The sequence below is a fragment of the Macadamia integrifolia genome, chromosome 2 (genome assembly GCF_013358625.1).
Source record: "Macadamia integrifolia cultivar HAES 741 chromosome 2, SCU_Mint_v3, whole genome shotgun sequence".
NCBI lineage: Eukaryota > Viridiplantae > Streptophyta > Magnoliopsida > Proteales > Proteaceae > Macadamia > Macadamia integrifolia.
The window spans coordinates 966,329-988,103 of NC_056558.1; the positions used below are offsets into that span (position 1 = coordinate 966,329).

Below are 21,775 nucleotides of genomic sequence, written 5' to 3' on the forward strand. Positions count from 1 at the left end.
CCCCCCCAACCCCCCCCCCCCAAAAAAAAAAAAAAGTTTACACATTCTTGGTCATGAGAACATTTTTATTAAGATTGAAATTAGGTTATATCATATTTTTTTTTTCTAGGTTGGCTATGCCTCCATGAGAATGAGAATTTCCCTTTGACAGCCTTGGTTGATTGATGTCACGGTGCACTAGTTGTCTGCACTGTTTCTTTTCTTTTCTGCATCTTCAGTTATATTTTATGATTCCTTGTTTCTCCTTGGATTTTCTGATCTATTCATTCCTTAATAATCTCAATCGCTAGTTTGTTTCTATCTGGGCTTTTATTTCTTACATGGCCCACGTAGGAACTAGGAAGGACTAACCATATGACTGTTTCTACATCCATTTTCTTTTTTCCTTTCCTTTATCCCTTTTCCCCCTTCGTTATGGTCTGGCACCTTGGCCTATGGCATCCCAAGTTGCCTTGTGGTATTCATTCCAGTATAATTTGCTTTTGAGCCGACTTGGGATGCCCTAGGTGACTGGTTGCCTTAAGTACCATGCCCTTACGGTGGTGATCAATGACGGCGTGGCGACCAGTGGGTTGATGCGATGGCGCAGAGCCATTATGTAGTCATTGGTCCGCAGGTAAGTAGAGGTGGCACTACTCTGGTGACCATGCTCAGCAGAGGCTGAAGCCTCGAATGCGTAGGGCTAATCTTTGTCTAGTAGCGGAAGAATAAAAAATAAACCCCGAAGTATTGGCTTTTGAGAAGTAGAGATTGGGAAAATGGATTAGCTTGTCAGAGATGACAGCGGCCATTCTTTATCTATAGATATGATATCAAATCAATTACACATATGGTATGTTAGGTAAGAGTGCTCTTATCAAGATACTGAACCTAGACGGTCTAGCGCCTAGTCTGTCCTCTGTCCTTAACATCCTTAACAGTTTCTTTATGGTGTCTGAAAGAATCCTACAGAGGGGTTTTTTTCCTCCTTTTTTTAATTGTTCTTAATCACTTGTTGCAGATAGCTAGTTTAGACTTTGGATAGGCTTTTAATGAAATGGTTTAGTTTAGAGTTTGATCATGCTTCAACGAAGAGCTTTTTAATGAACTTGGCAAATTTTCAGATATTGTTCCCATCTTTCATGCTGATTTATGTTTTAGGAAATGCATTTCTAACCTTTATATTTTCATACTTTGTTAAAATAGGTATTATAGGTTTTTTCTGTTGAACAATTAAATGAATCAAGAAGATTCTTTGGTGGAAGGGTGGAACATGATTTGTGTACCAAACCCAAATTTTGAATGTTCTTGAGTGGAGTTGTTAGTTTTAAGCAGCTTCTTAGTGATAAATTTAAAATTCTGTTTAAAACTCAACATATTTTTACATATCACCTACCAGAAAAAAAGTTCAAGGTATATATGCCACTGCCCTTCCTCTCACCTGTGTTTCTCCTTCATGTTAGTAGCATTTGATTTGCTAATTTGCAGTACTTAGGAACTTTGTCCAATGTCAGATGTCACTGGTGAAAGTCTGGAAATGTTGTTATGTTTGAGCTTTTTACCTTTTTTTTTTTTTTGAGTAATTTGATGGAGAATAGCTTTTAGTTTCTGGTTTTAGATAAAACAACTGGATGGCAGACATCAGTTCCTACAAGAGTTTGATGATCAAGAAATACCTACAATTGAAGATGCTTTGAAGGTACGTCTAGAAGTAGTTAGCTTGTTTTTCCTTTGTGTATGTGCCTCCCTTTCCCCTTCACTATTGGAGTCTTAATCAATGTGTTACATTACCCACAAAACCCTCTTCTTTGACCATGTCTAGGTTGACTTGAATCATATGTATTAATTTTTTTTTTTTTAAAAGATTTTCCATTGTGCGACTCACTGATGATACTTGTTTTTATCTTCTTGCAGTTAGTGTCAAGGTCAGTTCGGCAGGTGATTCTGGATGCAAAAGTTGGGCCTCCATCATATGAGCAAGGGCTTGCAAAGGACATTCTTTCTGTTGTAAGCTCTCTCTCTCAACTATTTGTTGTTAAAAGGAAAAGCAAGAGTAAAAGAAGGTGCACTACTAATCCTAAAGGTTTCATCTCTCATGTGAAGCTCAAGCTGAAGCCAACTTGGCCCATCTCTATATCCTCTGTGATGTGGCCTTTTGGTCATACTTTCTCCTTTTTGGTGTAAGTCATGCAACACAGAAGGACAGAAGGATATAATGTTCTTTAGGCCTTGGGTCCCTTTGAGTAAGATGGAAGAATTTAATGGAAAATGGCACCATACACAATTTTCTAATGAGAATGCACCTAGTGCACTGGATTAATTCTTTGGTAATACTTTATTGCCTAGGCCTTGGTGAGGTGCTACAGATGTGCCTCTCTGTTCAGCTCCTAGGTGATGTTTTTTGACTATCACTGATTTTGCTGATGAGACTCTAGTGTAAATTCAGAGCCCACTGTTCACTTGGTGTACTAAGAGCCTGGGATTGGTTTGGCTCAAATTACTGAAGCTTAGGACCATCTTCAAACTCACCCCTCCCAGGACCTGCATAGACGGGACCAGAACTGGGTTATGGCCCTTTTTTTTTTTTTTTTTTTTTTTTTTTCACTTTTTGCCTTGTGCAATTTGGCGAACAGGCAAACAAATGGACTTATATGATTTGGATCTGACATGTATCAGAAACAAATGCACTTATATGATTTGGATCTGACATGTATCAGAAAGAAAATGAGGTCTGTTTCTATCTGGGTGAAACCAGGCTGTTTGAGATTCCCTGTTTGGCTTGCAATGATGGGGGGCCTTAGGGAAAAAAGGGAATGTCCGAGTAAAGAAGGGGAAGGAAGGGAATCACACAATCAGACATTGTACAAATCCAACCAATTTCATTCAATAATCAAAATCACTCTTCCCATGTCCATCGATTACACACAATATATAGAAAAGTAAAAACATGAAATTAGAAACTCTACTAACATAGTATCTAGCCTAAACTAGGAAGCAACCATAAAAGGAAACCAATGCAAGGAAAGAAATCCTAACTCCTACATTCAAATCTGGAAAATAAAAGGCATGAAATAAAAGACAAAATAAGCTACTAATTAATTCCAACCCTTGTTGGACCAAAACCTTGGGCTGGACCGGTTTTTCTTGGCTTCCACAGCCAGTCATGCTGGTCCAACCAGGTAAGTGCAGCTGTATCTGCATTATGCAACCTCTGGGAACTATTGACATCTGAACCCTTCTTCTTTTTAACCATTTATTGTATTCTGGTGCTTCATTTTTATTTCAACTCGTAAACTGGAGTTTGAATTCATGTTTGAAAATGCTGACCTCTCTCTCTCTCTCTCTCTCTCTCTCTCTCTCTATAGTTATTGAGGCTTCTGTTACAAACTTTTGCAGGTGGAGAAGACACGTTGTAGAAATTGCCTTGTTTGGGCTAAAAGTGATATTTTAGTTAGGGATGTAACTAATCTCTCATCAGACACTGCAGTAAGGATCTTTTTCCTTTTAAGAGGGAACATACTGTTCTTTCCTTTTATGACCCTTTCTTCATTTGTTTTGGACATTGTTGGGGGTGGGGGTTGAAGCGTATGATGTATTATGGTGGGGGTTTTCAAATCAGTGAATTTGAAAGTTGGAAGAAGTAATCCTGTAAATTTGAATTACATCGTTGATAAAGTATCTAGGCTGCTTTTAGCATTTTTCAAGAGCTGTGATCTGAGTTTTCCATTATGATGTTCCCAGTATATTGGGGATTCTGGGTTGGCTAGAGGGCGAGGGTTTCGGGTCAGTCTTGGGCTGTTTTGCCCTATCCAATTTTTATAGGCGGTATGCTTGTGCTGGTATACTACTTCAGTGACAAGGAATCAATTTGCAAAGGGAAGGATAGGAGATCCTGTTAACCCATTTGATAGAAACTAGTAGCATACTTCTTGCCTTGCCTCTAAAGCAGTAGATTATTGTGTGTGAATTGACAATACCTTCTTTCCTGTCACTAAATTGGTGCCATTGTGCAGGTAGGTTACATTGTTATGAAGGATCCATCAACTGGTACTAGATCCAACTTATTGAGGATGAAACGGGCAAGGGTTGCTGGTGTCTACCATCCTTTGATTGATGAGAAACTTGTGCAGATTTTGCATGGGAGGAATAAGAAAGTCTATGCTTGGACAGTTGACGATCAAGTTTCCATGCGCAAAATGCTGCTAGAACAAGTTGATGCTATTGTCACTAGCAATCCCACTCTTCTTCAACGGCTTATGCAGGAAATTAGGACACAATGCCTTGAATAAGGATTTTCTTTTCAATGAATGGCATTTCCCACTTGTTTCAAACTAATTATATTATTTTTAGCTAATGAAAAGTTTCTGTTTATGGATTTTTGAACTTGTTGCTTTCTGTACTTCCTCTTTTTCTTTGTGATTTCATGAATGGTGGAGCAACTGCTCAATTTGATATTCATAGGCAACTCTGAATTTTTAGTGAGGGTTTTCTTTCTATGTTTCAGGGATTCTCTTCATTCCATTCTAGCCTCAGCTAAACTTTAAATTTTCATCTTTCTTAGAGTTACAGATTAAATGCCTAGTGATTCCATGCAATTAGATAGGGGTCAGATCCTCTCCAACTGCTGGCGACCGCTGGGAGGATCTGGGGTTGTGTGCCTAGGTCTTCTCAGCCGTCGGATGCTGAGCTGGGTGTTCCAACGGATGGCCTTTGGCCCTTTGCAGTTTCCTATCAATCCTCTTGAAACTTGACCAGTGGATGGAGCTGCAGCGCTTGCAATGTTGTGGGGGTGGAAATCTTTCTTTCTAGTGAAACGCTCGTAGATTAGCTTGGGTCGGGTGCAAGGATTTAAGGGATGGTATCAGTCTCTGCTGATATTGGATCGATAGGACTACTAGTTTTTTTACTATTTTATCCCTGAACTGAACCGTAAACTCAGGGATCGGTCTCAGCCAATATCGATCCGATATCAAATCGATACTTGAAACCATGGTTGGGTGAGGCTGGAGTCTCAAAAGTCAAAATCAAAATGGATAAAACTTCAGTTTTCAACCAAAATAAAAAGACGGTATCAGCAGATACTTGAAACCATGATTCGGGTGAATCAAATTGGACAAAACTTCAGTTTTCCACCAAGAAGAAAAATTCAAGTGCGCATCCAGGGAATCGAACCCTGGTCAGTACCGTGGGAGGGTACTATGATACCACTACACCAGATGCGCTGGATATGAAATTTATGAGTAGTTAATTTTATATTTCTTTAATTCAGAAAATAAGTACCTCTCTACACAACCAGCTAGCGATCTCTGGACCGAGAAAGGGAAAATAAACCAGCAGCGTCCATTTCAAGCCCCAGCCGACGGGCGGAGCAGTCAAGCATTGTCGTCGATCAACCAAGCATCAGTATTAGGGTTCGATTTGCATATCTTCCCTCTTATTTGCGCAATTCAATCCGAACCTGGTAAGAACCCTTGTTCATTTTTCCATTTTTAAATAATTTAGGGATTTCTTTCCTCTAATCTTCCTTCTTCATTCCCAGTTTCCCTTTCTTCCGTATCGGAATCTTTTCCTTTATAGTTAAGCATTAGAATGATTATGACATTGAATCTGATATAAGGCAGTGTGGGAGGTATCTAGACATGCTAGAACTCACTTGACTATTATTGGATGAAGCTTCTGAATCAATTGGGGCGGTGGGGATTCAACCGCCTCAATCCCATCCCATTGTTTGGAGGACTCTACTTGGTGTGTATATGAGGCAGGATCAGAGTGTGGACCAAGTGTTTCTAGTTGCAATAGGATAGTGGAGAAGATGAGGGAATCGATGGATGATTGGGTAAATGTGTGACAAGGAAAGAGCCCAGTTGTTGGTTAATGGACGCAGAAAACATAGACAGATCGTGTGTTTCTTATTTGAATTGAACCTAACTCGGGGTTAAGAAGCAATGTTATATGAAAATTTTGTGTGGGAGAGATGAGGACTTGTGGGTTCTCTTCATGTCTAGTCTGAAGTCTGAACTAATATATTTCCACTTTCAATGATTGAACTCCCACCCTCCGTGGCCCTTTTTCTGATTCGATCCTTTGTTCTTATTCATTGGATTGACGATATAACACTGACGAATTTGGAGAAATCCCCAAGTTCTGTAGATCAAAGTTTTTCAATTTTTATTGTTTGGAATCTGAGTCAACTCTTCCTGACTATAACTCTGCTACTTACTAAATTTTGTTTCAGGAAGTTCAGTTCCTTCCATACAGAGGAAAACAGATTATAGATGATGATGGAAGGGGAGGGTCCTCAAGAAAATTCATCCTGTCTGTTGATGCAATTGGAACATATACTGGGATCTGACCCTCTTATGTAAGTTCAAAACTTCTATTCGGGTCATCTTCAGTTTTTGTATATATCATTTTCTTCCAATCATCTTAACATGATTTTGAAAAGTTTAACATTATAACATGCTTTAGATATGTAGCTTAGCAAGAAAAATACCCTGCATGCATTGAACTTATGAGTCTACTGCTGTGTTGTGGATAAATCCAGTTCAGTATCCCTCAGCTTCTTTTCCAATAATTACTTTCAAGTAAGGATAAAATATTTAGAATATTATTTTCTTGAATGTTTTAATATATAATTTACGATTAAATTTTTTTCAGTTATTTACTTTAATTTTTCAGGCTTCCCTATTAAAGTCCGTATCCCACTCAGCAGATGCCAAAGGCAAACTGGCTGTGTACTTAATCCCATGCCTACATCTTCTACACATATCATTGCCCATTCATGCCCCATATCTTCAGCCTTTGCTGCTAATTAGCTTACAGTGCATCCTGACTTCTTGAAAGTATTGCCAGTAACCATGTTTTTCATAGGCATAATAATTTGCAGATTTGGATTAACCAATGCGTCTTTATAATCTACAGTTCATGCCATAGCAAAAGAACTTTATTGGGTTTTTTTTGTGTGTGTGTGTGTGGTAAAGACTCTAAACATGAAAAAAAAAAAAAAAAAAAAAAAAAAAAAAAAAAAAAAAGAAAATGGAAGAGAATACATATCCTGATCAAGAATTTTAAAATTGTTTCCTGTGGAACACCCATGGATCAACTTAGAAAACTAGTAGCAGCAAGGTTTAACCAGATCTAATATAAATATATATTTACATTGCATTGACAAAACCCAAGAATGACACAAAAACATAGTGAAATAGTATTTATTTAACAATAGTCACTGCTCCCACAAAGTACTTCAAAGAGTTTGCATTTGTCCTTTGCTTGACGCTTCCATTTTGGAAATAAAAATATTAGAAGTGTACTACTTTCTCTTCTGGGCATTATTCTATGCATCCCAAACTAGGTTTAACAAATATCATGTAAAATTACTATGGTATGTTGTATTTCAACCACCTAATAATACTTAGTTAAGAGGGCATACATGAAAAACTGGAGGAGCAGAAATTAACTGTTGCTATATCAAATGTTGTGGGGGGTTTGTTGTTTTTTCTATTGAGCTATGCATGCACTCACTCACACATGCACACACTCACGCATGCACACAAGACACACACACACACAAAAATAAAGAAAAAAAAAAACCTACTCCGTCCTTGCTGTATCCATAACCTTAGGTTTACTCACACCCTCACCCTCTCCTGTTATTTCGTCCTTGTATCTGACCAGTTTGTCATCATTCTTATAACTGTTAGAAATTTTGCTTGGAAAATAATTTTTTTTATTAACTTGTCCAAATTTATCATGTGGTGTTTACATCCAGTGATGAAGTGGGATTCGTTCACCCAACTCAGTTAATGGCACTAAATGGTGGCTCAGCAGGTTCGCTGGATGCATCTGCGAATAATTTTCAACAATCTTCTGATCATGTTGTGGACACTGATATTTTGCTATATGAAAATAGTGTTTTCTGGACCAGAGATCATAAATTAGCCATTTCAACACAATCTCTTCTGCCCCTGTATAGAGCTGCAAAGCATGCATTCATGACTGCAATCAGACAGTATAAGATGTTACACAACCTATGCACAAAGACAGATAGATTGGTAGATGAAACTGTGCAAAATAGATCTCTAGCTTCTGAAAACCTTCTTGAAAGTGAAGTCATGAAGCACAGCAAGGCTCTTTTGTTGCTAAGTTGTGACTTTGGCAGTGCATGGAATGGCAGGTTTTGTCTTTTTTCCTTTTTATTTCCTATATGCAGCTTTTATTTTCTGTTCCACTTGTAACAAAACACTGCTTATGTCCTGTGTTACAAAATTGATAGGAACGGATCTTAGATGCTTGTTAGGTGGCTTTTCAGCTTGGATGGATGGTTTACTTTGGGGTTTTTTTTAGAAGAAAAATCTTTCTTAGGGGGAGCTTTTTAATTGTTCAATGTTAAGAGGTACTTGTCTGAGAAATACGTTATCAGGTTTTTTTTTTTTTTTTTTGGAAGAGGTAAGCATGATCATTTAGGTTTATCAGGGTTTACACCCTTGATTTGATAATTGGCATTGAGGATTGTATTGAATTTTGTATGCTTGAAAAAAAAAAAAAAATGTGCTACTTTGACCTATCCTTGCTGAATTAACAATTGGAATTCAATTGATGCCCTCAACTTAATGCTGCTGAAGCTCAAGAAATGCATCTGGGTCGCTGTGCTCCAATAAAAGAGATTTGAAAATGTTAGCCTTGACATAATTTACCAATGCTATTATGGGAAATAGTAGCACTATGACAGATTTACTTACAAAACCCTTCCGAACTAATGTAGAACCAGGATTGGCAAGGCCAACCTAATCCCAAATTGGCAGGATACTCTCAAAGAATAACCACAAACAGATCAAGGGTCATGATATTGATCTCAGAATTATGGTTTTTGGGGATCAGATCAGAACAGATATAAAAGGCTAGTTTAGATGATGAAATAGGTTAGTAACAATATGGAAAATATGTTTGAACACCAAAGAAATCAGAAGCAAACATATCCATGCTATCGATTTTATTCTCAGGTCTGAAAACAGGGTAACAATCACTACACTACTACATGACAGAATTCAGTAGATTTTTAATAACTCAAAATCAGGTGGTCCAATAGGACTGTAATTTTGGTCGAGTCTCAAACTAGGGGAGGTGCATCTTCAATCCAACTTTGAGCCTAATCAGATGGTTGGTCTGTCCAGGAGAGAGAAGGATTGGAGAGCAATAAATTCTAGAATTTCTGGGCAGAACTGAGAAAGGACCAGATTCAGTTACCTGTGATGGATTGAGGTTGAAGTTGCAGGTCTTGAACACCTTGAACAGCAAAGAAGAAGAAGATAGTAAATGAGAAAAAAGCCTCGGGCTTCACATCGCAGAGGGTCAGTTGGATCAAACACCAACTCAACCAGCTTTGATCAAACACAAAGCAATTCCCAGCAAGGAAAAGTAGCAGCAGCAGCCATGGTTTAATTCTTTAAATCGTTGGCTTCTATGGAGCCTTGCATTATATTTATAGTGATAATGGGGAAGGGAATTACTTCCTAAAGGTTCTAAAAAAGGAAACTTTCAAAAAGGAAACTAACAACTAATTACTTGACTCAACTATTAACACTTGACTCCTAAGAAAACAAATATGACTTTTAAATTGATCCCAACTAAAAAGGAAACTAATGTCAAATGAAAGAAATCAGTGAATCCCGTATGCAACCTTAAAACCCCTGGTTTAGGCGCGTAAAGTTGGTCTATTACACTCAAAACACATGGAAGCAAAGGCCCAACATGTATGGAACCCAACCCTAGGCTTATACCTAATAAAATAGACATAATTTGGTGATGAATCTGCATCACAAACGCCCTTGTGTGTGTACACATTTGCTATGCAATTTAAATTTTAACTTATTCTACTTTTTGAGGCCCATGTGTACACACATATGGGCATTCTTTGGGTTTTGGAAGCAAACCCTTCTGGATCAGGGGAAAATGCCAGAGACCAAAAGTATACTTGAAGCGAATGCAGAAATGTAATGGTGGCTTTGCATTATGGTTACAACTATTTTTTCATTTTCTGGTTGTCCACCCTTATGTGGGACTCTGCCACACATTTCCACACTTCTGGAGACATCATTTTTCTTTATTAAATTAGAAGAAAAGAAAAGAAAAGAAAAGAAAAGAAAAAAAAGACAGGTGAATGTCCAAAGCACTGTTTGCAGAAAGAAAATGTATTATATGTACTACTAGCATGAAGAATTTAATCATTATATATATATATATATATATATTTGTCCACATCGCATATTAGCGTTGCCATGTTGAACAATGAGTCAATGAGATTTGTCCGTGTCCTTGTTAGATGGATGGTGACCAATTCATGAAGACTTTTCAAATGCTATTTGCTAAGGCAGAAACTGTTGCAATTGAAATCTTTGGCAATTTGACATGTGACGTGAATTCTCAAGTACACACTTGGAAATTTTATCACTAGTTGCTTCCCTTCAAATTATTGAACATCTATACCATATAAAATTAGACAATGAGAAATTTGTGGAATACTTCTGCTTTGCTGTCCATTTTTTTTTTTTTTATATATATTGCTACTCTTGGTAATCCTACATAGTTTGTTTCTGTTATCCAGGAAACTGGTTCTTTCAAAGAAGCAACAGTTTTCACTGTTTATGGATGAACTGCTGCTGTCAGCTCTGATTCTTTCTTATTCACCAAAGAGTGAATGTGCTTGGAGTCATAGGTAATTTTTAGAAAGCCATGCGGATTTCAATAAAAAAAATTATAATCTCAACCCTTTGATCTGCTTCAGTTGTCAATTTATCTGGTCATATCATTATCAATCATCAGATCCATAAGAGGAGTTTATCTAAACTTACTTTCCGTTTGAAATTTTGAGTTTCTTATGTGGACAATGCCTCGTTTTAGGAGATCATTTTCAGTATCTTCTCGCCCCTCCAACTGGCATGTGTTTGAATATCAAATCTATTTTTCACCACATATCATTTATTGGCAGGCGGTGGGTGATCAAAACAATATCTGGAAAGTTCCCAAATCTGCAAGAGATGGTAGAAAAAGAGTCTGAGCTTGTGGAGAATATAGCTGAGGTTTATTTTTCAGCTCAGGAATGGATACAATTTAATTCTAAAGGTTTATTAACCTTTTGCGTTTTGATGATTTTTTATTTGGTGTTGTAGTCTTGTAGCTTTATGGTTGTAATCAAGGTTTAAAGTATCCGTATCTAATGTAAGGCTAGGTAGGAACTACCAAACCCCAGTTAGGATCACTAAACAACTTCACACAGGGTATCGACTTCAGTTACTGATGGCAGTATATGGTATTAAATCAACAGTAGGTAAACCAGGGCCATGACAGTCCCTTAAAGCATTAATAATACTCTACAGCAATATGGAATAACCCCAGTCCAAGAGGGTAAGTAAGAAAAGCACAATGTACACTATCACATAATATAAATTGAGTCAAAACCCAGAAAATATGAACATAAACAGAACACTAAAAACAGCCAACAGACAAGGCTCAAATTCCAATTGAGATTCGGTCTTAATAGCAAGAAACAACCCCCCCCTCCCCAAAACATCAGAACAAACCACTGGATTGTTTTCAAATTACCTGAGTTCTTGAATTTAGTCATAATTGGGAGATTTTCAAGATCTTTCACACATGGCCTCAGATCAGGCCACAAACAGGGGTGAGTGGGGGTCTTGATGTGATGAACTGATCCTCCAAATATTAGCACAGCTAGATCCCATTTGTTAGGGAGATCGACCTCAGTTAAGGTTTTGGAAGAAAACCCTGAAAACTGCATCCGCAGGTGGTATGCCTCCTCCGGTCAGCAGCAAAGGCAGCAACAACTATGGGTCTTCAAAGATGGCTTCAATAGGCCTCGGCTAGCCTCAATTATGGTCAGAAAATAACAAACAAACAGATAAGAAAACAGGGAGGTCGAGTGGGGAAGAAGGGGGATAAGTGTTTCTCAACCGAGGTATCTCACTTCTGGCCTCTCTCAGGGCACTAACATTGCACGAGCAAACTTGTATTAACTTCATAAATCATGGGGAAGGGGTATATTACAGTATATAGGCTTAAGGATAGAGCCAAAGAATAGAAAGCTGGAGAGATAGAAAATCTCTAAAACAATAGAGGCTTGTGGAACAAGTAACAAAAGTTTGCTTGGCCTAGAAAAAAGAAAACAAAGTACTGTATAGCAAAAGGGAAGAATGATTCTTCTAGAAGTCAAATTGAGGGTTGCTGTTCAAGGCAAAATACTCCCCACGATCTGGATTTGGAAGACACAGAAACTTTCAGCCAATAAGGGCTGCCCCTGCTTGTCTGGTTGGTCCTATGGCCCCATGGGTTGGTCCATATTTAGTATGATGTACCACCCCTCAGTTGATCCCTGCGGCTGTACTTAAGCATATGAGATGAGGATAGGAAAGGGCAAGGCCATGACAAAGAGGCTGCATTGAAAGCAATGAAGAAGCTGAAGGTCAAAGAAAAATCTGTAGATTCAGATGGGTCCGACAGTGATGATGAGGTCACAACTCACTTCATCAGAAAGCACTTTCTACTGGTCTTAAAAACTCATGAAGTTTATATGTCCACTTTGGATTGTCAGATGGTCCAATGGCTACGATTCATTGTAGTTTTGTACTTTTGTTGGAGTCTCTTTGCAGGACACTTCGGGCCAGTTTTAATTCGCAAAATGGAGTGTATCTTTGGCTTAACCTGATTATCCTAAGATATTGGAATAAAGAGTTCTCCTAAGATGAACATAGTTGTCATATTACAGTGAACAGATAAATTGATGTAACTCATTCACACACCAGAGAAATAAAATATGGTCACCTTCCATGTGACAAGAGAGAGTTCCTTTGGTTAGGATTGAATAAATTGATGCAGTTTTTGTTCTCTGTCTATAGTGTTTCTTGAGTATTTCTCCTTTTTTTTTCTGGGCTGGGTGGGGGTGCGCTGATGAAGCAGCAGGAGAGAAGTACCTTTATACTGATTGGAGCCCTTTTATTGCTTTGCAGAAATTAAAGATGAACTACCGTGCATGGAGTCACCGTTGCTGGCTGATTTCCTACATGACAAAGGAACAGGTTAGACATAAAGATTGTAGCACTTGCAGTTTTAGGCTGCTCACCTTTCAACTAAGTGTAAAATCATACCAGGAAACAGATATCAGATATGCTTACATTAGTCAAACAGGTCCAGAGAAGTAATTATTCCCTTTTTATTTGACTTTTCTGTGGTTATTCACTTGGAAGGTTCTTTGGGTTGCATATGCTAAATAGATCTGGATGCATGCCTTCAGATGCTATCAGAACTGAAGAAATCAAAAAAATGGGCTGAATTGCATGTCGCAGATAACTGCTGCTTCCATTATCGCAGTGTGAGTTTGACATTTCAATTTTGGGAGTTTCACTTTTTTACTCTGTGTTATTTAGTGGATAATGGTTTTCAGTCTTTTCCGATAAGTCTCAGACAATCATTAAATGTCGAATTATCCAGACTGGTGTGATGGGTTATCAATACCGCATATTAAAAGGTTTTGGTTTCCTCCAATGTTCTATGCCTTCTTCACCTCATCCTTTGACCACTTTCTTTCTAGTATTTTATTTAAAATTATAGAAATACATGTTTGATGCAATCATCGGTTAATTATGGCTTTCTTTCTTAATATTTAGTACAAAATGAATTGTTATGTCCTTGTTTGTTCATCCACTTCCTCAGTACCTCAAACTTCTCGTGATATGATATTCTCTCAGGAAAGCTCTCACCACTGGAATGTACAGTTGGATTGGAATTTTTTTATAGGGGGCCACTGCAATCATTCCATTCAAGTTGCAGACTGAGAGTGTTCTAATGGTAGGAGTCCCTGCGGAGGACCTCACTTTTCCTGAATTGTTTTCCTCCCTAAAGATCTCTCACTCTATCGATGTCTAATTTTTTCTTAATAAATTTCCTAACCCCATATCTTGAAATCTCTGATCTTCAAAAGGAACTGCAGCCCCTCTTTCCTATGATCAGACATCCTTCTTTGTTATAATTAAATTGCATTTCTAATTTTAAATTGGTTGGTTCCATGATTGTGGGCAGCTTTAAACCATCATATGGTTTACTGAATGGGGTGGTTTGTGCTGCTAGATAGTGCTCTAATAACTGAGCAGGTTTATGACTCATGCCTGAGGCCAAATATTCCGTAGAGTGGGTTCATTGACTTATACTGGGCATTTTGGGTGCACTAGGGCAGGTATAGTTAAGAATTGTCACCTAGTAACTGTAGTTGGTGGTGGATTTACCATAGTATGTGTAAAAAATACTTCATAATTAAAACTCTCCGCTAGCCTCTCTTTCCTCCCCCTTCCCCCCCCCCCCACAACAAAAAAAACCCAAAAAAAGTGATTTGTTGCTTTTCTTGTATTGTAATTGGCCTCCAATTAGAAACACTTCCGCTGCGTAAATCTTTTGTTTTAGAGTTCTCTTTAGTCCCAGCTCTTACGTATCTGGTGCATTGCACTAATGCGCCATTCTTTCCTTTTTCTTCTGATTACAAAGTGAGTTTTTTTGAGGACTGTGTATATCTTACTGCTTTTATTATTATTGACAGCAATTGATGCTTAGGATTTTAGAGGACAGCTGCTTGAGACAGGTTCCAGAATTTTGTTCCAGTCATGTGCCTGACCTTTATCAAATGTGGAAGGTGAGATTTATGTAGCATGATAAATAGAAGGATCATCCTTTAATATTTAGATTTTAATTATTGTTTGTTTTCTACTACTTTTTTCTGAGTTTTTTGATATATATATATATATATATATATTTCCTAAATGTTTTGATAGATGAAAGACTGGTTTTATGTTCTGGTTTTTGTACATGGAAAAAGCACCAAATAATTTCTCTGCGAATTTTTTTTTTTGCATCCCAATTATTTATGTTGGTCATTACCTGCCGTTCATCTTTGGTATCAGATGGATTGCAGCTCCACCATCCATTGGTCTTCAAGATACCTCTTACTCTTGAATTACATTGTTGACCTATTTGGAATATGTATTCTGACCTGAGCTTCCTCTAGACGTCCACCCAGTAGGCTTGATTTTTTCTTTGTTACTGACACCTGCCATCCATGTTTCCAGTTATTTGATTTTAATTATATCCTGAATTCTCTCTCTCTCTCTGGTGGTGAAGTTGGATTTTGGCAGGACTTCTCATTCTATTGGCTGTGGTTTTGACAGGAGGAGCTTGACTGGGGTGAGACTTTGATCAGGCGTTTCGTAGGGAGAGAGGTATACTATTTAGGTTCTTGAAGTGATACTTGATTTAGTTCTGTATCTAACATTAATCTTTAAGGGCACATGGCTAATGGTCATTTTCCTTTTGTTGGCCCAAGTTAGTCTTCTCGTTGTTAATAGTAATTTCTTATTCTTTTATTCCAAGGGAGTTCACCTTTCTAGACAAAATGAACTGCAAGGCTTGAGTTTTCTTACTCTCTTGTAATTGTGGGTACTGTTTGGTTTACCTATATCATTTTCAGGCTCTGTGGGTTCATCGCCGCTTTCTCTCTCAGTGTTGGATAAAGCATTTTGTTTCTGGTATTCAAGGTGCATTTTTCCATTCCGATATTCACCCTGGCATAAATCATGATATGCATTCCTTTATTTATAATGAGATGCAACTATTTCACACATGCTTAACCTTTTTGGATGATGAGTTTGAGGATGGCCAAGCACAGGCTTCGTTTGCAGCTGCTTACATCTTGTGGTTGTTGAAGGTGTGGTGGAATTTTCCCCCTTCCCCTCTCCCCCCTTTTTCTTATGCAGTACTAGTTTCTTATTGAAAACATGAAAATTTTCCTCGAGACAGATTTTTTGATTTTTCTCTATTTCCTTGATTTGTATCAGCAAATTCCTCAAGCTCAAGGTATTGAGCTAGAAGAGAAGCTAAGGGAACTAGGAGGCATCAAAACATTGCTACATAAGTTATGCCCAGATAAGACTCAACTTTGGGATGGTTTAATAAGCTGAGCGGGCAGATTTTGCGGTTTAATGTTGTTGTATGAAGTTATAGGGTTGTACTAATTAGTCCTGTCTACTATAAAAGAAGCTCCTTCATTATCACGTTCAGTTTACTAGTCAGGATTGTATTTATTATTCATGTGAATTTGAAACCATAAAGTAAATCATTATAGAGCCAGGTCTGTTGAGACCCCAGACCAATGAAGCTAGTTGAGGATGAGGCACAGCTTGTTTAAATATTTGATACAGAGATGAGCACAAGTTTAGTTGACAATTTATTATGTCATTTTTGGATTTGGAAAGTTTGTTAATTGTACAGCTTCCTATTTTTTTGCTATGCTAAAAGGGATTGGAAGTGAACTGCAGTATGATCCTGGATCCCAAGTTTTAAATCCTTTTGTTGGAAATGGATTCCACTTGAAGGAATAAACACCCTTGAGGGGGGAGAGTCCCTTTATTAAAATGTTAACTTGTTAGCAATGGATACACAACATAGGTATAGCTCCAGATCCAGTTGTACATTATAGGATGATCTATGCATGCCATACTCAAGTTTGATGAAGAAACCTACAAGGGGTTTCCTAGTAGGAAGCAGTTTTCCTTCACCCATGATCAAGGGAGAATTTCTTGACCGAGGGGTTTGGATGGTGTCTAGAGGGTATCGAGGAATAGTGGAAAGGTATTATTGACTTCATACCATAGGGGGGCTAGAGCATTTATGATCATAGATGGATGTATTTTTCATTCACCCACAGTGCAAGAAAGCTTTTTCCCTCATATTAAATACTTATTAGAAGTGATCTGTCATCCCCAATTTGGAACAAGGTATACCTTTTTAGCATATCTTATGTATGCATTGCTTTCTTGAAGCTCTAGTGAAAACCTTCTAGGAGGTTCAAGCTAAATAAAAGTTTCATTAAAAATATATAAAAAAGAAATATTGTTTTTTTATGAATAAGATAAATATTATATTGTTTTTAGTGTAATTTATTCCTTGGTCTTTGAAGGCATGGTATTGTTAAATTTATTGAAAATGAGTTTCATAAACATTTATTTCCCAAACATCAACAGTCAGATATTGACGGATGCCAAACTTATTATTTTGCAAATTGTTTTAGGATATAATATAAAAAAAATGGTGTACGTGGTGGTGTACAAGGCTCCCACATGTGCGAGGTCCGGGGGGTGAGAACTACATAGCCTTGCCCCGAGAATGTCGAGAGGCTGTTTTGACCTCGACATCAGATTGTAGACTTTTATAGAGTTCTTATTTCATATAGTTTAATAATTATTATTAAATTCAAGAAATAATACATTTTTCACATAATAAAGATTGCAAAAGATCTTATGAAGATCAAATTTGATTTGTTTAAAGAGTGAGATTAAAATGGTATTTGTTTTTGCTAGCTTAATTGCTAAGGTGAGTGGGACAGTTTATCACACGCTACATCAATTCAATTCTATCCTAGTTATTGTTGAATGGTTCCCCTTCTGTCTGTGTGTGTGGGGGGTGTTCATTTGTTCTTTATTGATGCTGGTTCCTAGAACAACTTATATAGAAACTGAAACTGCTAATGAAGTTTAGGAACTAGGGAGGGGAGGTCCACCCTATTACAACAACCTCAAGAAGGGAAGAATTAAACAGAACATCATGAATGTTCATTAGCATTATATGATTAATATACTGCTAATAAGGGCCAAAGGAAGTTATACTTTGCATATAAACTCTTTTGATAGAATTCCAAATAGTATATGATTAATCACAAGTTTCTATTTTTCTTCATATTTTCTTGTCCATTTTTAATGATTTTCATGTTGGCATGCAACAGGCATGAAAAAGATGTATGGGTTGTGAGTGGCATGTCCAATAGTTTAATAATCTATACCTTTTGTAAAATTACCAAACTGCCCATATATGGGCTGGTCAACCAAACCTTTCATCTTTATGTATTTGTTCATCCTAATCAAATCTGCACTTCCAAGTTCCAATTCATTTAAATATCTCAGAAGATGTATCATTGTTAATTGTGTGTAGTCATTCCACTAGTCTCTACCAAGAAAAAGAAAAACAAAGAAGTCATTCCACTAGTCAATGACAAGAAAGTTTAGATCTAGGTATCTATCATCATTCCATTTGGACCTGGACCACAATATGACCTAATTAAATATGAGTATCAACTTGAGATCCAAATCTAAGCAACCTAGGATTACAAACAACTGTAGCTATCTCAACTGATCATAAGTAGAGCATTAGTTTAGTTTTTTAAGTTTTACAACTGTGTTTGAATCAAGCTATGGTAGGCAAGACTGATTTTGTGACACTTAAGAATATGACAAGTACTGGATTCATCTGGGAGGTCGGTGATGTGTTCTCACCAAGAATGCTGCAAGTATTAGGAGGTTTGAAAGATCAGTGAGGGTGTGTAAACTTTACTCACATCGCCTAGGGAGAGATTGTTGAGTTAATTGATAATCTCTAACCTCCTTAATATGATACAATGCATTTTAAAGCTTTGAGGTTCATAGACCAAAGAGGACAATATTGTACCAAACTTAATGGGACCGAGGGTTACAGGTTTAGGTTTTGCATTATATTACGTGATTAAATATTTCTATTTTATATTTGGATAAGTGTTTTTTGTCCGAAAGTAGCCCTTGTGCCTAGATACAAGGGCACGTCTCCCAAGAGGGGCACGATGATCAATGTGTGTCCCTTGTGTGTGACACAAGGTTTGCTCTTTCTTTTTTTTTTTTTTTTAATGGCTATAGGGAATGTTAAAGTCAAATTATTTGAAGATGATTTTAACCTGGCTAGATTTATTAGTGTAACATAATATTGAAAACTTCTGTAAAGAATTTTTATTGGTTGCCATGAAATAATCTATTTTTCCATGAAACAGAATGGAAATTAAAGAACTTTCGAAACTAAAAACTTGATGTTTTGAAACAGTGAAGGATTAAAATGGTTTTTGCTTTGGATAATTTAATTGTTATAGGTGAGCACGACCATTTTGGCGTTTTATGCTTACAACATAATCTGTTCTAGGTATTATTGAATGATCCTAGTGGTTCTTCATTTTGTTGTTTTCTCTTATTTTACTTGTTTACAAGTGTGTCTTGGATTTTAATGACATGCGCTACATGCCACCCGCCTGTAATACTGCTCCCTCACATTCTCTCTAGAAAATGAAAACCTAAAACATTAATGGGAATTGTAAACATAATTATATAATACATACAAAGATTTACACGGTTTGATAAGATTGTTTATGTCCAAAGTAAGATAAAATGTGCTCCACTATCAATAGAGAACATACAGTTTTCCTCATGCTTCTCAAATTATAGATAAAACTATCTCGCTACAAATATGTAGCAAAACCCTACATAGATACATTATCGAAATACCCATGTAACCCTAAAAAAAAATTGCTCAAGTGACCTACCATGGACTCACCTATTCATCAAGGCCCCCCAGTAACAGAGATAATGTGTATGGAGAGTCGATTCCTCATCTGGACCTCTTCATATCCCTTTAGAATTAGCCCACAAATATAAGTTACATAATACAAGATATCATACACCAACACTCTCCACCCATATCCTCTCACATTTTCTCTTTTCCACTCCCTTGCACCATATCAACATTGCTCCCATCCTCCCATTTGTTGGACATGGTGATTCCATAGCTATACCTCCCTCTTTGTGAAATTTTATTTAATTATGCTTTCATTTATCCTTTATTGATGATAGTTTGAAATGAAACCTAGAGCAACTTAGAGATGAAACTGTTCTTGAAAGAAAAACTAACACTAGCAGATAAACTGTTCTTGAAAGAAAAACTAAAACTAGCAATAAAGTTAAGGGTGGAGAGAGAGAGATTTTGATGTTATCTGGGCTTGTAATTAAAAAAAAAATATAGAATCTCAAAAGGTATTTTAAAAAATACTAAAATCTAGGAAGGTGTATTTGTGAAATCAAAGAGGAAGTGAATTATTTTATTTCTTTAGCTGCGAGCCCAAGTAATAGGATACTTTTCTGCTACCTTCATTGCTGCAAAAAAAAAAAAAAAAAATCTTAAGAAGACCTCTAGAAGGGAAAAATAAGATGCACATCATCATGAACGTGAGGCCAAATAAAATTGATCATTAGATGTATATAAGAACTTTTGATAGAATTCCAGATAGTATATTGTAAAACAAATTATCGTTTCCTTCATTTTTGTTCATTTTCTTGTCCAATTTATTTATTTTATTTTTTTCAACAATTTTTGAGGCATGAAACATGCATCAAAGTAAGTATAGGTGGTGAGTGGCATGCATAGAAATATAATAATATATGCCATTGAAAGTAAACCTACCTGAAGATGAAAAGCGAAACTACCAAACTGTCCATTTTTGGGCTTGTCAACTGAACCTTCGTTTTAGGTATATCTTTCTCTTTATCAAGTTGCACTTACAACTGGTAGAAATATCTCAAAAGATGTGTGAATTGCTTCTGGTCTTCCCACTAGCCAATGACTAGAAAGTTCAGACCTAAGTAGTTATCAAGATTCCATTTGGATCTGGACCACAATTTATATGATCCAATTAAATCTATTATTTTTGTCAAGAAAAAAAAAAAAAACTATCAATTTGGTAGCCAAATCTAAACAACCTAGTATTACCAAACACTAGTCTAAATTTTTTTAGTTTCAACCAGCTGTGCTTGAGTCAAGCTATGGTAGGAATGACTGGCTAGGTTTAATTGCTATGTATTAGACATATTTTGTCTAATTAAAGTTTTTTAAAATTATATTTATAGGGAAAAACTAATTAGTGTCACTTGTTGTAGGTGACCCTTGTAAGTGACACTGGACCCTTTTTACCATTTTGATTCTACATGATAAGTTTATTGTTCTAAGGAGGAGAAAAAGGAGTAATCTGGCCATCCTCTATGCTCCCTCAACACAATTCTCCTTCTTCCCTCTTCCATCTTCGTTCTTCATTTTCCTATCTGCAACTGTAAGGGAGATTCGTCATTGGCGATATCATTCTGAATATGACGACGATGATCTTTATCATTCCAGTGGTCACACATGATATGTTTTGCTTTTCGACCTTCCTTGGATTTATGTCAGACCCTAACTCCCTAGGTGCCTGCCACTAAGATAGAAGCTCATCTCCTTTCTAGAATGTTTAAGCTAAATAAAAAGAAATATTATACTACATATGATATAATTAATCCCTTGATTTCATTAGATGGTTCAGACCCTCATTTTGGTAACCATCTATCAAGTTAAAAGGGTCTTCTATAAACCCCACCCCCCCCCCCCCAAAAAAAAAAAAATATAAATAAAAAGAGTTAAAAAGGTCCTCTTATTATGGAACACTTTTTAAAAATTATTATTTCTTTTTGCGATTTTTTACCATGGGGAATGCTGTTAATAAAATATTTAGACTAAACTTTTGATTCCATAGGTTAATAAGTGATTATCATACAGTTATCCATGGAATAATTCATTTTTCCATTAAAAAGAATGAAAAAGAAGTTGAGAGACTCAAACTTGAAATGTTGAAAGAGTGGTTAGGATTTTGAAGAAAGGGAAAATGCTCTAAATGCCGCCTGCATGCAAAGCTCTCTTACATTTCCCTTCACATTCTTCTCCTCCATTCTTTTTTACCCCTACTATACAAACTGTACTCCTGACCCCATTGGTTGGGACTGGTGATTCCATTACATGATGGCATTGTGGCGTTGCCTCCCTCTTAATGAAATTCTCTATTTATGTTTTCATTTATTATGGGGAGAACTTT

General features: G+C 36.8%; 2 protein-coding genes and 1 non-coding gene across 4 annotated transcripts in view; 2 read left to right on the forward strand and 1 right to left on the reverse strand.

Annotated features, from left to right (window-relative positions):
- The window catches only part of LOC122057558 (glycerophosphodiester phosphodiesterase GDPD4-like), a gene marked incomplete in the record, with an annotated part of 7,522 nt that extends 3,158 nt beyond the window's left edge, over positions 1-4,364 (forward strand). Inside the window, 4 exon segments of the mRNA XM_042619701.1 lie at positions 1,598-1,678; positions 1,894-1,986; positions 3,376-3,465; positions 3,993-4,364. Of these exon segments, the coding sequence (XP_042475635.1) occupies positions 1,598-1,678; positions 1,894-1,986; positions 3,376-3,465; positions 3,993-4,268 (540 nt within the window).
- A 766-nt stretch (positions 4,365-5,130) lies between these two features.
- TRNAG-CCC lies at positions 5,131-5,201 on the reverse strand. The gene has a single exon. It is a non-coding gene; the product is annotated as a tRNA-Gly (tRNA).
- An 86-nt stretch (positions 5,202-5,287) lies between these two features.
- LOC122071854 (protein prenyltransferase alpha subunit repeat-containing protein 1) lies at positions 5,288-16,285 on the forward strand. 2 transcript variants are annotated; one of them, XM_042636292.1, is made up of 12 exons: positions 5,288-5,440; positions 6,215-6,340; positions 7,748-8,152; positions 10,580-10,690; positions 10,964-11,054; positions 12,999-13,067; positions 13,283-13,360; positions 14,579-14,671; positions 15,204-15,254; positions 15,503-15,569; positions 15,701-15,739; positions 15,870-16,285. In XM_042636292.1, the coding sequence occupies exons 2-12, from the start codon at positions 6,255-6,257 to the stop codon at positions 15,893-15,895; spliced, it is 1,116 nt and encodes a 371-aa protein (XP_042492226.1). In that variant the 5' UTR covers positions 5,288-5,440; positions 6,215-6,254; the 3' UTR covers positions 15,896-16,285. The 2 variants fall into 2 exon arrangements, with proteins under 2 accessions (XP_042492226.1, XP_042492225.1); XM_042636291.1 differs by having other exon boundaries at positions 15,503-15,739.
- The last annotated feature ends 5,490 nt before the right edge of the window (positions 16,286-21,775 follow it).

Coding starts and splice junctions, on each gene's coding strand:
- LOC122071854 (XM_042636291.1), top strand. CDS start 6,255: ATGATGATGGAAGGGGAGGGTCCTCAAGAAAATTCATCCTGTCTGTTG. Junction 11,055..12,998: donor TTGTGGAGAATATAGCTGAG/GTTTATTTTTCA, acceptor ATTGCTTTGCAG/AAATTAAAGATGAACTACCG. Junction 15,255..15,502: donor GGCGTTTCGTAGGGAGAGAG/GTATACTATTTA, acceptor TATCATTTTCAG/GCTCTGTGGGTTCATCGCCG.